Source organism: Rattus rattus, chromosome 1 (assembly GCF_011064425.1).
Source record: "Rattus rattus isolate New Zealand chromosome 1, Rrattus_CSIRO_v1, whole genome shotgun sequence".
NCBI lineage: Eukaryota > Metazoa > Chordata > Mammalia > Rodentia > Muridae > Rattus > Rattus rattus.
The window spans coordinates 154,092,981-154,107,306 of record NC_046154.1 but is presented as its reverse complement, the minus strand read 5'-3'; the positions used below and the strand labels follow the sequence as shown (position 1 = coordinate 154,107,306).

The window sequence follows — 14,326 nt, the reverse complement described above, 5'->3', positions numbered from 1 at the left end:
GCTGGCCAAGCACACAGCACTGTGGCTTCTCACCTGGACCCAGGCCAACCTCTTGACCGTCCCTGAGTAGGTTCTACTTCCTGCTGGGGTTCAGTCCCTGTTTTCTGTAGAGCTGTCCACTGGCTATCGGGTCGCCTTCCCACCTTGAGACCCAGCTCATTCCATGTCTCTCACAGCAGTTGCGGGAACTGGGTTTGAACCAAGCAAGTCTGTGAGTAAACGTGTTCCTTTTTTCCTTAGCTGGAGCGAGGTGACTTCCTCTCAGAGGAGTGGAGGGAACGGATCGCCAACACGAGGTACGGCCGGCTGTGGCCTATGCTGCTGGCTGTGCTGGGACCTCTGACTTGCTCTCCAGATGTGGGTGGCTGCTGTGGAGGGTGGGGTGGGTTTGCTGCTTTAAGGGTGCCAGCCCCTCCTGGGTGTTGACCTGGCTGTGGCCCCTGTCCTGCCCTTGTCTGTTTAGTCACACGTGGTGCGCAGCAGCCCCCATGCTGGTGCCCTTGAGCATCCGTGCTGTCCTTTCATGGGGTCAGTCTGTCAGGGTTCCAGGTGATTTGGGGCCTCGCCCCTGTGTTTTCTTTTGGGGAGTAGCCTGCCTGTCCCATTGCACCTGCCTGCTTGTCAGTGTTCCTCTTTGCTTATATCCTGTGTCTGCCCTGTCTTCTGTGGACAGTTCTGTCCCTGAATTCTGTTGTAGAGAGTGCTTCCGGGAGCTCTCTTGATTTCAGAATCACCAATGTTCAAAACAGGCTGGGCTGGAGTTTTGACCCAGGGCTTGCAGCCTCCTCTGAGGGGCAAATTGTGCCTGTCCCCTGCCCCTGCTTTCCTGCTTACTCTGCTCGGCTCAGGTGGGTGGGCAGGCGGGACAGCACCTGGCAGGACCGGCGGCGGCAGGCTGTGTCCAGGCTGGGACTTCCCATGCACAGCCTCCGTCTTACTGAACTGGAACATTGTTTTGCAGTGTTATATTTGTGAATAACTTTGCCTTTGGTCCTGAGGTGGATCACCAGCTGAAGGAACGATTCGCAAACATGAAGGAAGGTAACGCATCCACAGGCCTCGTACCGCCACCCCTAGGGGGACACGCAGGCACATCCATCTTCCTTGAGAGGTCCTCAGCAACCCTTCCCCATCTCCTGGGCTAGATGGCAAAAATGGGGGCCTGGTGGCCAAAGGCACTTCTGCCCCAACATATCCCAGCCAGCCAGCAGATAGTTGAAAGGCTAACCCAGCTCAGAAGCAGTCTCCTGCGGCCCCATCTACACCAGGGCTCTTTGCTCGTGAGCGTGTGATACGCCTGTACATGTTTGTGTCTATTACTCTTCCATGGTGGAGACTTGCCTGTGACTGCTTCAGAACGAGGGGTTGCATATAACACACGCTGCTGCCCCTTGTGGAGAGCCAGGGCTATCTGCACTTCATGCGCCTGTCATGCCCCAGTGCAGAAGTACCCACACTTTACAGCCTCTTAGCTGTCACAGATGTGCCAACTTTGTGCCATGGGGTCTGTCCTTACCCTCCCCCATACTTTTAGAATCCGTTACTTGGTGCTGGGGAGGAGCCCAGGGCCTTTATGCTCTGCAAACACTGCACTGAGCTTCACTCCGCCTCATTTCCCTTCTTCATCCCGTCAGTGGTCCCACTCTAGGCAGGGTCTAGCTGAGACCCAGGCCAGTCCTTAACTCGATCAGAGTGTGCGCTACCACAGTAGCTTCTGTCTTACTGCTGTGACTTTGTGAGTCATCCAGCCCCCGTCTAACCTGTCAGTCTCCCAAGGGCCAGTAAGCCCAGTTGTCCAGGGAACCATGCTCTGAGTGCATAGCCAGCCCCAGCCTTCAGTGGCAGTGCTCTGACCCCTTCTGTGTCTGCAGAGAGCCACGTTCCCTGCTGCTGACTTCTGTGGGGTTGTCCCTGTGTGCTCTCTGTGCTGTATAAATACCGTGACCTAGAGCAGCCCACAAAGGAACAGGGCTTTTGGTTTACACAGCTGCTCAGTCCATCACCACAGGCAGTCAGGGCAGGAACTGAAAACAGGGGCCATGGCGGAAGACTGCCGATGAACTCAAGCCACCTTTCTGACACTGCTCAGGACCCTTGCTGGGCCTCCCACACCAGTCAAGACAGGGCCCCTCGCACTGCCTACAGGCCAGTCTGATGGTGGTGTGTTCTCAGTTGATGGCCCTGGTTTGTGTCAACTTGACAAAAACTACCCAGCACAGATGCCTAGTTGTGGGTGTTCCTGGGTTACACCGTCCCTGCTTAGGGAAGTCCATGGCGTGCTGGCCAGGCTGGCCTGTGTCTTTCCTGCCTGACCTGTTAGTCATTGCTGTTTTCCCACAGAGTGGAGACAGGAGCCTGACCTTGCTCTGGCCTGGCTGGGCCCTTTTGCTGGGGGATAGTCACAGAAAGCCGTTCTTTGAGTGTGGCTAGAAACCAGTGCACTATTGTAATCAACCTTGTGTGTGTTTGTGTCAAGAGTCTAGGCTATCCCACAACAGTGTTGCCTCAGCCTCCTGGGACAGTGGTGGGGTGACAGATGTGTGCCACCATGCCAGCTAGAGTCTTTTGAATGTCTCTGGTGGTGGAGCTTAGGCCTCTTCTAGCATCTGGTAGGCCAAGGCAGGAGGCTTTGAACTCTGGGGCTGGCCTTTACTACAAAAGACATTCAGAGCTAGCTTGGGCTTCGTGAGATGCTCCATCTCAATCTCCCCTATCCGCCACATTGTTTTCTTATATATGGAAAAGAATCTGCTTCATTCATAAAAGTCGGGCTCGGTTTTGTTGTTTTGAGATAGGGTCTCTCTATATATCCCTGATGGTGAGAGAACTCTTTATAGACCGGGTTATGCAACTCATAGAGATCTGCCCACCTCATGCTAGGACTAAATAGGCACGCACCTTCAAGACACCCAAACTATTGTGTTTAAGGTTCTTCCTGTGTGACTGTCACAGGTTTGAATGCAATTAAACTCTGTGGTTTGGTGTGGCTCTCCTTGCCTCTTGGGACTCATTTCTGATCCTGTCCCCTGCCCTGGCTATCACATCCCCAGCCTCAAGGACCGCAGTAGCCAGTCAGATTCTCAACCCTATTTTTAAAACAGGAATATTGCTACTTAGCCTAGTTTTGTCTTCAGACTCTGCAGTTCCCCACTCTTAGCTGCCAGAATGCTGGGGAAACCAGTGAGCTGTGGTGCCTGTAGGTCTCCTCCCGATGGGTTTTAAGGGAGCTGCTGCAAGACAGGCCTTTGCTCAGCCTCTGGTCCTGGTAACGTGGCTCACAGCAATCTCCCTCCTGTACCCTATGGTGCCTGGGTGCGACCATGACCCTAGGACCCGGGTACTCAGTGTTACCATGGTGCAGTATAGGATGAGCTTCAGTGTGGTTTTGTGAGAACTAGCATCTTCTGGACTGGTACTCCTCACTTTTGCTCCAACCCATGCCTGAGTTTATGGTCTGCAGTTATGTGTGTGCTGTGTGGGTTTTTCTTACACGTGTCAGTGACATGCTTCTGTGTTGCAGGCGGCAGAATCGTATCCTCAAAGCCCTTTGCCCCTCTGAACTTCAGGATCAACAGCAGGAACTTGAGTGGTAAGCTCTGGGTCCAGTGGCGCACAGGGTGCCAGCTTCCTGTGCCCACTCAGATGGGGCTCAGCTGGCTGCTCCCCAGACTCTGCCCACTGTACATGGTAGTCCAAGAAAGGCCTTAGGATGCAGAGTCCTGCCTGCAGCAGTAGCCAGCCTTCCTGTGGGCCTCCCTGCATTAGGCGACTAACTACCCAGCTCAGGGTCTGCATGCTTGCTTTGACTCTGGGTGATCTTGTTTTGGTTCTGGCTAGTCTCGAAGCCCGACTCCATTTGTGTGGGCTTCCTACCTCGTTCCTGAGGGGCCTTAGGCCATTCCCTGTCTCAGTGGCTGGGCAGGCTTTGGGGGATGCTGCTGTGCAGACTGCTCCTGGGGACATGAGCAGTGCAGTCTGCTACAGTCCTGACCTGATGCTCTTCCCATAGACATTGGCACCATCATGCGTGTGGTGGAGCTGTCGCCCCTGAAGGGCTCTGTGTCATGGACTGGCAAGCCTGTCTCCTACTACCTGCACACCATTGACCGCACCATAGTGAGTCCCCACTTGAAACCCTAAAGAGAAGGGTGGAAGCACAGGCCATGCCCTGGCAGCTCGGGGGCTTGGTCCTTGGTTTTCCTGATGAGTAGATGCCATAGTAGCCTCAGCCTTGGGGCTCTGTACCTGTGCCCACCTCGTTCCCACCAGCCGGCCAGCCCTGGTGTGTGCTGACCTGTTCCCCACCGTTCTCCTCATAGCATCCCCTGCTGGCCAGAGCTCTTTGTATGAAAGCCTGAGCTCTGTTCTCTGTGTGTCCTGGTAGCCTCTGGGCTCCTAGAAGCAGCGTGCTGACAATCCTGCGCTTTGTTCACTGTCCCCCCTGGGTCAGTGCCGTGACTTGGCAGCGAATAGCCCCACTGGCTCTGACCTGCTCGTCTCACTGTGGGGGAAGGGGAAGAGCCGTGCAGGGCTCCTCACAGAGGCACGGATTCCCTGTGGCATCACACATAGGTCCCAGTGTGGTAGCTGCTGTCCACCCTAGGAGGCCTTGGCCACTGGTCCTTAACAGTCTGGGGAGTCAAGGTCAGCTGCCTTGTGCCAGCCACCTTTGTGTTCGCTGCTGTGCCTGGCAGCTCTGTGGGACGCAGCATCTCTTTGTGGTCATCCTGTGTTCGTGCCTAGGGCCCACTTCTAACAAAGCCTTTTCTTTTTCTCTTTAGCTTGAAAACTATTTTTCTAGTCTGAAAAATCCAAAACTCAGGGTAAGTCTGCATCTTTCCTGACTGATCCAACACAAGCGTCACGGTGCCTAGTTATGTACGCTTGGAGCGTGTGTGGCCAGAGATCCCAGGTCCACCCAGAGTCCCTGAAGGCCCTAAGCTCTTTTAATGGGTTGGGTGTCCATGATTCTGTGAGTGATGGTCCTGAAGAGAGGCCAGGTGCATTCTTTGTCACATGCTGTCATGTGTCCCCAAGACACGGGTGTGCACTAACAGTTGAGGCTGCCTGTCTCTAGAACCCTGCTGCGCGTTTCCTGTCTGTGCCAGGGACACAGAGAGGTGGCTGTTCTGTGCCTCTCCCCGGGGAGATGTAAACAAAGATGTGTTCACTGCACTCGGGCACTCAGCAGAGCCCAGCAGCCGAGCAGCTGTTTCTGGGTGAGGTGCTGCACTGTCCGGGAGTGTAGGCACCTTGCAGACAGTTACACCACCACCACGGAGAGCATCCCACCCAGCAGAGTCCAGAGCTTAGAAACAGTGCATGTCCTCAGTGAGGGTCTGGCCTCAGTCTGATTCCACAAGCTCATGCAGGTGTGCACCTCATGAAGGTCAGATCAGCTGAGTTCAAGTCAGCGGTGGCCGTGCTGTGCCAGCCAAGAGGACATAGGTCTTGAATGTGTGGTTTGGCTTTGCCTAGTCCTTTGGGGACCATATCTGTCCTGCTGAGTTGGGTCTCTCTATGTTGCCTGGCATGTCCTATGAGCTTTCATTGCCTTGTGGTCCTGTGGCTGTCAGTGCAAGAGCAATCCTGGGCCACAACTCCATGACAGGCTCATGTCTTCCCCACAGAAGGGCTGTGGGGCCCAAGTCGGGCACTGGGACTCTCCCAAGTACCTTCTGTATGTGGCTGTTTCATTCGTGCTGGAGCAGAGTTAGATCCTCCAGCGGTGTGGACACTTACCCACCACTTCCCTTCAGGAGGAGCAGGAGGCAGCTAGGCGCAGGCAGCAGCGAGAGAACAAGAGCAACGCGACCACACCCACCAAAGTCCCTGAGAGCAAGGCAGCTGCCACCGAGGCCCCTGCGGTGAGATAGCCTTGTCCAGCACGGGGCTGCTAGATGGATGGGGTGCCCAAGGCTATGCCTTGTGAGCACTCCTGCTATGTTCCTTCACTGCCTGCGCTGTGTCCTCCAGGATTCTGGTGCTGAGGAAGAAAAATCGGGTGTGGCCACCGTCAAAAAGCCATCTCCCTCCAAAGCCCGGAAGAAGAAACTGAACAAGAAAGGGAGAAAAATGGCTGGCCGGAAGCGTGGGCGACCCAAGAAAATGAGTGCTGCCAGTGCCGATCGCAAGTCCAAGAAGAGCCAAAGCACACTGGATCTCCTGCACTCTCCGCCCCCAGCCCCACCCTCAGCCTCACCCCAGGGTGAGCCTCTTTCTCTTCTGCATGGCAGAGTGGGTGTTCGTCCTGCCTACCCGAGTCCCCGTTCACGTGACTGTGAGCCTCTGCTGTGTGCCAGGCCTGCAGCTACAAGCCAGGAGGAGCCCAGTGCATTTGGATCCCATGGCTGTTTCAAACCTCAGATTTGACAAATTTGTTGCCCTCAGTAGTTATGTTGGTAGCTGACGGGGCCCTGCCTCTCTCCTGCAGATGCATACAGGGCCCCTCACAGCCCATTCTACCAGCTACCTCCAAGCACGCCGCTGCACTCGCCCGACCCACTGCTAGTGGCTCCCACCCCACCCGCGCTGCAGAAGCTGTTAGGTGGGTCCTAGTTCTGATCTTGAAACCCTTCTTGGGGGCTATGCAAGTGGTGGGGTCCCAGTCAAGCCCATGCTGCATGGCCTGGCTTAGGGTGGCTTATGTTGGCCTCTGTCGAGTAGCGGAGACTGACTCACCTCAGGCACCTAGAACCACATCTGGGCGCCTGTGTGACCGACCTCTCAGTATTTGGGGAGTTCTGTGGAGAAAACGCGCTGTACGGGGAAGGCTGGCAGGAGAGCTCTGCTCCCGGGGTGTAGGGCTGTCCATTCTGCCAAGAGGGACCCTCCCGCACTGTGAGACAAGGGGAAATCACAGCAGGACGGGCCCAATGGCCTCCCTTGTCTGATGGCCACCGTCCTGCATCAGCTCTGCCTTACATGCTGTGCTTGGGCCTCCAGAGTCCTTCAAGATCCAGTACCTGCAGTTCCTGGCCTACACGAAGACCCCGCAGTACAAGGCCAACCTGCAGCAGCTTCTGGACCAGGAGAAGGTGTGCAGGCTCTGCCTCAATGTCAGTGCTCAGCTTAGGGCTGCCTGGGGGTGCTCTGTGGTCACCTTCTCCTGTCTTCCTCTGCAGGAGAAGAACACACAGCTGCTGGGTACAGCCCAGCAGCTCTTCAGCCATTGCCAGGCACAAAAGGAAGAGATCCGCAGGCTGTTCCAGCAGAAGCTGGATGAGGTGACTGGAGGCTGCCTGTCCACTTCAGCAGATACCTGACCCAGGGTTTGGGGCAATCAAAGATAGCTTCCCGCATCCTTGTGGAAGTAGTGACACAGGACGGCCTCAGCTGTGCTCGGATCAGAGCTGTAGGGTGGCTGTCAGCCCTGTTGTCCCTGTGACCTGGGACTCTGCTCATGGTGCTTTGTCTTCTGCATCCCCAGTTGGGCGTGAAGGCGCTGACCTACAATGACCTGATTCAGGCCCAGAAGGAAATCTCTGCCCACAACCAGCAGCTGCGGGAGCAGTCGGAACAGCTGGAGAAGGACAACAGCGAGCTTCGGAGCCAGAGCCTGCGGCTGGTGCGTGCAGGGGCTGCCGCTGCTGAGTGTGCCTGCATGGGGTGGAGGCTGGAGTGCCCACTCGGCTGGCCCAGATGTGTGCTCTGGTGCCGGGCTTGCTTCCTCCCCTCCGTGCTCTTGCTGGACTCTGCGAGGATCAGGCCAGGGACTCTTTCCGTCTTGTCAGGGTCCTGTACCATGTCACTCTGGCCTGTATTACAGTGCTTGTTGGGGGGTGGGTACTGATGCTCTGTGTTACTACTGTAAGAGGGATCTATTGCACTGCCCAGAGAGCCTGGCCCTCGATCCCTTTAGCTGCTGAGATTTCCTGTCCATGTATTCACAGCTCAGGGCCCGGTGCGAAGAGCTGAGGCTTGACTGGTCCACCTTGTCCCTGGAGAACCTGCGGAAAGAGAAGCAGGCCCTGCGGAGCCAGATCTCAGAGAAGCAGCGGCACTGCCTAGAGCTGCAGGTAGGTTATTGGGATGATGCATCAGACCCCATCTTCACCCTCAGAAGGGCACCTGTGAGGATGGACAACAGGGGTGTGCATGTCCTTGGGCCACCACGTGCCACCTACCCTGCTGGGCAGAGTCTGGGCTGCTCTGTGACACCCCTCCTACCCTGTAGATCAGCATCGTGGAGCTGGAGAAGACCCAGCGCCAGCAGGAGCTCCTGCAGTTGAAGTCCTGTGTGCCACCAGATGACGCTCTGTCCCTGCACCTGCGTGGCAAGGGTGCCCTGGGCCGCGAGCTGGAGTCTGACGCTGGGCGCTTGCGCCTTGAGCTGGACTGTGCCAAGCTCTCCCTCCCACACCTCAGCAGCATGAGCCCTGAGCTGTCCATGAATGGCCATGCCGCCAGCTATGAGCTCTGTGGTGCAGCTAGTCGGCCCTCGTCCAAGCAGAACACCCCCCAGTACCTGGCCTCCCCCTTGGACCAGGAGGTCGTGCCCTGCACCCCTAGCCACAGTGGCCGGCCTCGGCTGGAGAAGCTGTCTGGTCTGGCATTGCCTGACTACACCCGGTTGTCACCTGCCAAGATTGTGTTGAGGCGGCACCTGAGCCAGGACCACACCGGGGCCAGCAAAGCAGCTACTAGTGAGCCACACCCTCGGTGAGGACGAGTGCACATAGTGGCTCTGCCACCATTGCTGCCCTGTGCCTGCTGGACATGGGCAGAGTGACCGGCCTTTTGTTGCAGGCCAGAGCATGCCAAGGAGAACAGCCTTCCCTACCAGAGCCCTGGCTTGTCCAACAGCATGAAGCTCAGCCCCCAGGATCCACCGCTGGCCTCCCCGGCAACCTCACCCCTCACTTCCGAGAGGGGTAGTGAGAAGGTAAGGGCTGCTCTAAAGAAGCTGCCTGGTGTGAGGAGTGGATGGGCAACTACGGTGCCCAAGGGCATCCTCGTCTGTAGGATGCTGGAGCTTAGTTTGAAGACCTGGGGAGGAAATGGGGACTGGCATTCCGAGACTTTGTGATGTGGTTACAGTCGAGTGTGTCAGAGCCTTCCTCGGGTGTCCTTGGGGGACTCATGCTTACAGGTTAGAGTTAGTTGCTTGGGGGATCTGGAGTGGGACCAAGGGGTTGGAGTCTCCACTACATTTACAGAGATGGAATGAGGTTTGGGAGGAACGGGCAGGGTCCTTGTGAGGCCTGGCAGTCCACAGTGACAGGTCTCAGAAACAGAGGAGTGTGCACTGTCCTCAACTCCACACAAGGACCTTGAAGGAGCTGTCAGCCCATGGCCTGAGGGTATAGCATCTGTGGTGGGTCTGCGGCTGAGCTGCCACCCAGGCCTCGGTGACACGCGGCTGTCTATTGGCAGGGTGTAAAGGAGCGTGCCTACAGCAGCCATGGGGAGACCATCACCAGCCTGCCTGTCAGCATTCCACTCAGCACAGTACAGCCCAACAAGCTGCCTGTCAGCATCCCGCTAGCCAGCGTGGTGCTGCCCAGCCGTGCCGAGAGGGCGGTGAGTTGCCAGACCAGGTGGTGGTGATCATGGTGGCTGTGGTTGGCTTCAGGAGCAACCGTGGTCTTTATGACTGTTGAATGCTGTTGCGATTGAGCCCAGAACTGCCAAGGGCCATGTCCACAGCTAATTCTGCTGCCATGGAGTTAGGCCCTGGGTGTATTTTGTGAGATGCAGAAGCAGAGGAGAAATGGAAAAGTCCTCTTAGGATGCTTTAGCCACTCAAGCAGCAGGGGAAGGCCCGGCCCTGTGCTGCTGTTTCTGATAGCTGGCCGTCAGGAAGGAGTGGCCTGTCGTTCACAGAGGGTGGGCTGGGCCCACAGTGCAAGCCTGCCTTCCTCTTGCCTTACTTGAGGCAGTGTCTAGTGTGTCCCAGGTCACATGTAGTTGTGGCCTTGGCTTGGGACCATCTTATCCCTGTCCCACTCCTTGTTAACTGGATGTGACCTGGTCTTCGGCTTGGACTCTGAGCTTATTAGCACAGCTCTGTCCTCTGTGGTCTGCCCTGCTCTGCCCTCTGCCCTTCTGCCCCATTGCCCCTGGTTGGGCCTGCTGCTGTCGCCCCGGCTCTCACTAGGTGGGGTTTCTCTTGCAGAGGAGCACTCCCAGCCCTGTGCCCCAGCCCCGAGACTCCTCATCCACACTTGAGAAGCAGATTGGTGCTTCCACCCATGGTGCAGGGGGTGCTGCGGCAGGAAGCAGGAGCCTCACTGTGGCGCCCACAGGTGACCTTTGCACTCCCACCCCATTGGGGCTGAATCCCTGGGGAGAAGATGCCACTGTGGGACAGAAATAGGGACCAAGGCTACATAGCGTGTAGCCCTGAGGTTCTGAGCCCAGGATCCTGTTTGGGGAAGGTGGACCTCTAGTTTTCTGCTGACTTGTTTTGAGCTAGGTCAGGCCAGGCACCTTTTCCTGAGGGATGCTTAAAGTCTGGACCATTTCCTGAAAGCTGTCCTGTGCTGGGGTCAGCTGGGCCTTGAAGGTTTCAACAGCTCACAGAAGGGGTAGCACCCTTTGTGCCCTGGTGTTTGGGGGTGACTGAAGTCAGGAGGCTTCTTCCTCTTTGAGTCTGTATCCACATCTGCTGGTGCTCAGAATGCCAACCTCAGAGTCCTGTAGCCTCCAGCTCTTCTAGAAAGCTGTTCCTGACTTCAGTTTGTCCCTTCCAGGGTGAGGTGTCCTCATCGCCCCTACCAGTATGCTTGGCTTCCTTGCTTTCCTTAAGAAATTGCTATCTTCATTGATAGGTTTCTATGCTGGCTCGGTGGCCATCAGTGGGGCTCTGGCCAGCAGCCCGGCACCTCTGGCCTCTGGAATGGAATCTGCTGTCTTTGAGGAGTCCTCTGGCCCCAGCAGCCTCTTTGGCACCATGGGGTCTCGCAGCACACCGCCACAACATCCACCTCTCCTGCCGCAGTCTCGCAACTCGGGCCCTGCCTCTCCTGCCCACCAGCTCGCAGCCAGTCCCCGCCTGAGTGTGACCGCCCAGGGCTCACTGCCAGACACCGGCAAAGGGGAGCTGCCTGCTGATCCTGCCTTCTCAGACCCAGAGAGCGAAGCTAAGAGGAGGATTGTGTTCAGCATTTCAGCTGGTGCCAGCTCCAGGCAGTCGCCTTCCACCAGGCACAGCCCCTTGACCTCTGGCACCCGTGGGGATTGTGTTCAGAGCCATGGGCAGGACAGTCGTAAGCGCAGCAGAAGGAAGCGTGCATCAGCTGGAACACCTAGCCTCACCACGGGTGTGTCCCCCAAGCGCCGAGCTCTGCCAACCGTTGCTGGCCTCTTTACACAGTCTTCGGGCTCGCCTCTCAATCTCACCTCCATGGTAAGTGCAGGCCCTGTAGAGCAGAGTGGGCAAGCGCCACTCAGGTGGCCTGTGGGGCTCCAGGGCAGCTAAGGACGTGGGGTGCAAGGACAGTGGCTGGTGTGCTGGCTCTCTCCTCTCTACTTGTACTTCCACAAGGTCCCCAAGACCCTAGCCTGGGCATGTGGCTCACTCATCTGCCCTGCCCTGACTTCATAGGTCAGCAACATCAACCAGCCCCTGGAGATCACAGCCATCTCATCCCCGGAGAGCTCGCTGAAGAGCTCCCCCACACCCTACCAGGACCATGACCAGCCTCCAGTGCTCAGGAAGGAGCGGCCCCTGGGCCCAACTAATGGGGCCCACTACTCTCCGCTGACGTCAGATGAGGAGCCAGGCTCGGAGGACGAGCCCAGCAGTGCCCGGTGAGTGCTGAGTGGGCAGCTCTGCAGGGTGACAGTCTTGGACCAGGCTCTGACTGTGTCACCCAGTCCTCTAGGTGTCACTTTTCGTTCTGACCTCCCTGGTCAGGGTAGTGTTCTTACTGTGCGCTTCCTTTGCTTTTCTTGGTGAATGCTGACGGGGCCTGCGTGGGGCCTGTGTATGTATCCCCGCTGCACACCTACACTGTGCTGCCCTGCAGACCAGTTAAGCACTGATGAGGTCCTGCTGTACAGCTTCCGGATGTCCTGTGGCCTCACCGGTGGCTGCACACATGACATCTGCTCATGCTTTGGCTTTGCCAACATGAGAGAGTGCCACCATTCCCACTGACCCACCAAGTACACCACTGTGGACCACGTACACCACTGTGAAGGAGCACATGTGCTGCCGCCCTGGAGCTGTGCCTCTGTTGCAGGGCTCAGGACAGCAAGCTCTTCCCAGGTTGCCCTCCTTCAGATAACAGTTGTCACCATGTTCCTTGGTCTAATGCCACAGCCCAGGCAGACCTCCTGGGTCCTCAGCACAGTAGCCCATGCACAGGCCTTAGTACTGCCAGTTGCCCAGATTCACTCTGGCTTTATTCAGGGCTTTATTCAGTTTTTCCCCAGGGGGCTTGAGGGCAGCCTGTGGACCCTCCATTTCCTGAGAGTCTCAGGTCCTCTCTCAGCACATAGACTCACCTAAATGACCATTTTCTTTGCACAGAATTGAGAGAAAAATTGCAACAATCTCTTTAGAAAGCAAATCTCCCCCGAAGACACTGGAAAATGGTGAGTTTTCTGCTCTCTGCCTGGAGCCTGAAGGTGGGGGAGCCCTGTGCTCAGGGCAGGCCTGCCCGGGACTGCATCTGTTACATGAATGGTCGGGAGGGTAGGACCAGACGCCTTGTTGTCCTAAGCAATAGTAACTTAGCATTGCATCAGCCTCTTGGCCCTCTTCAGCTCTCAGCATCGCTGCCTGACACCGTGCCCTGACACTGCTCATGGCCACTGACCTCTCCCCTCAGGTGGTGGCTTAGTGGGAAGGAAGCCAGTCCCCTCGGGCGAGCCTGTCAACAGCAGCAAATGGAAGTCCACCTTCTCACCCATCTCCGACCTCGGCTTGGCCAAGGCCATGGACAGTCCGCTACAGGCCAGCTCTGCACTGAGCCACAGCCCCCTCTTCTCTTTCCGGCCGTCCTTGGAGGAGCCTGCTGCTGAGGCCAAGCCCTCCACCCACCCAAGGAAAAGTTTTGCGGGCTCTCTGGCTGCAGCTGAGGGGCCAAGCCCTGGCACCAACCCTCCCAACAGCCTGGCCTTCAGTGGGGGCCTTGCTGCAGACCTCGGTTTACATAGCTTCAATGACGGTGCTTCCCTCTCCCACAAGGGCCCGGAGGTGGCGGGCCTGAGCGCCTCCCTGAGCTTCCCATCCCAGAGGGGCAAGGACAGTACCACAGAGGCCAACCCCTTCCTCAGCAGGCGGCAGCCAGAGGGCCTGGGTGGCCTGAAGGGTGAGGGCAATGCAAGCAAGGAGTCAGGAGAGAGCCTGTCCCTGTGTGGACCCTCGGACAAGGTCTCACTGCCACACGGCAGCAGGGCCAGCAAAGGCCGTGACCGCGAGCTGGACTTCAAGGGCGGCCACAACCTCTTCATCTCTGCTGCAGCCGTGCCTCCAGGTGGCCTCCTTGGTGGCCCTGGTCTTGTAACTGTGGCTTCCTCTGCGGGCAGTGCGACACCCTCTGCCCAGGCTCCCCGGCCTTTCCTGAGCACCTTTGCCCCTGGGCCCCAGTTTACTCTGGGCCCCATGTCCCTGCAGGCCAACCTGGGCTCTGTGGCCGGCTCCTCTGTGCTGCAGTCCTTGTTCAGCACTGTGCCAGCTGCTGCAGGCCTGGTGCATGTGTCATCCACTGCGACCCGACTGACCAACTCACACACCATGGGCAGCTTCTCCTCTGGGGTGGCCGGCGGAACCGTTGGAGGTAGGCAAGGAAGGGCCAACTTCTGAGGACTTCTGGCCCCAGTCCAGGAGCTCAGTCCCTCACCAACTACTCAGGCTCCTTCCAAGCTCTCTAGAGGGCATAAGGGGAGTGCAGCCTCCTGCCAATGCAAGGCCACCGACCCAAGGTGTGTGAGGAGGAGACTGCTGGCTGCCTGCCTCATAACACGTGCCTCTTGTTTTCAGAAGACCACGGTGCACTTAACTAGGGCAGTACTTTCTTCTGGGGCCTCCCCTGTTTGAGGTGACCACCCACATGCCTCATGGCTGGTCCGTGGAAGTGGGCCTGGTGCGAATGAGTCCAGGAGGGCCTGCTCGGACTGCTCAGACGCAGGGCGGAGCGGAGCCTGGGCCACAGGCCCGGCGTGGTGCTGTGCTGGCTGGGCAGGGGCGGGCAAGTGGGCCCGAGGGGCAGGGCCTCGGCCTGGCAGGTAAGTGTCCCACACTGAGCCTACTGCTTGCTCCTTGTGCCTGCGCTTGGACCGGAGTCACGCTGTCCTCTGCTTCTCCCTGCTGGCGGCTGTGCTCCTCTTGCTTCGCCTGCCTGGAGTGTGCCGCCTGTTGAAGCTGCTTTTTCTC

The 14,326-nt window shown here is 57.6% G+C and overlaps 1 protein-coding gene across 3 annotated transcripts in view; it reads left to right on the top strand.

The window, feature by feature from the left end:
• Window positions 1-14,326, top strand: part of Dot1l (DOT1 like histone lysine methyltransferase) — a 37,813-nt gene that overhangs the window by 20,179 nt on the left and 3,308 nt on the right. For 2 of the 3 annotated variants that reach the window (XM_032907525.1, XM_032907520.1), the window contains exons 8-27: window positions 241-296; window positions 962-1,041; window positions 3,521-3,589; window positions 4,010-4,116; window positions 4,782-4,823; window positions 5,760-5,867; window positions 5,977-6,208; window positions 6,434-6,547; window positions 6,946-7,037; window positions 7,125-7,226; window positions 7,430-7,567; window positions 7,893-8,018; window positions 8,177-8,661; window positions 8,749-8,884; window positions 9,376-9,522; window positions 10,118-10,247; window positions 10,773-11,350; window positions 11,549-11,754; window positions 12,479-12,543; window positions 12,780-13,730. In XM_032907525.1, coding sequence (XP_032763416.1) covers window positions 241-296; window positions 962-1,041; window positions 3,521-3,589; window positions 4,010-4,116; window positions 4,782-4,823; window positions 5,760-5,867; window positions 5,977-6,208; window positions 6,434-6,547; window positions 6,946-7,037; window positions 7,125-7,226; window positions 7,430-7,567; window positions 7,893-8,018; window positions 8,177-8,661; window positions 8,749-8,884; window positions 9,376-9,522; window positions 10,118-10,247; window positions 10,773-11,350; window positions 11,549-11,754; window positions 12,479-12,543; window positions 12,780-13,730 — 3,964 coding nt within the window. Of the gene's footprint in view, window positions 1-240; window positions 297-961; window positions 1,042-3,520; window positions 3,590-4,009; window positions 4,117-4,781; window positions 4,824-5,759; window positions 5,868-5,976; window positions 6,209-6,433; window positions 6,548-6,945; window positions 7,038-7,124; window positions 7,227-7,429; window positions 7,568-7,892; window positions 8,019-8,176; window positions 8,662-8,748; window positions 8,885-9,375; window positions 9,523-10,117; window positions 10,248-10,772; window positions 11,351-11,548; window positions 11,755-12,478; window positions 12,544-12,779; window positions 14,322-14,326 lie in introns of those variants that run through there. The other variant, XM_032907512.1, reaches the window with a different exon arrangement.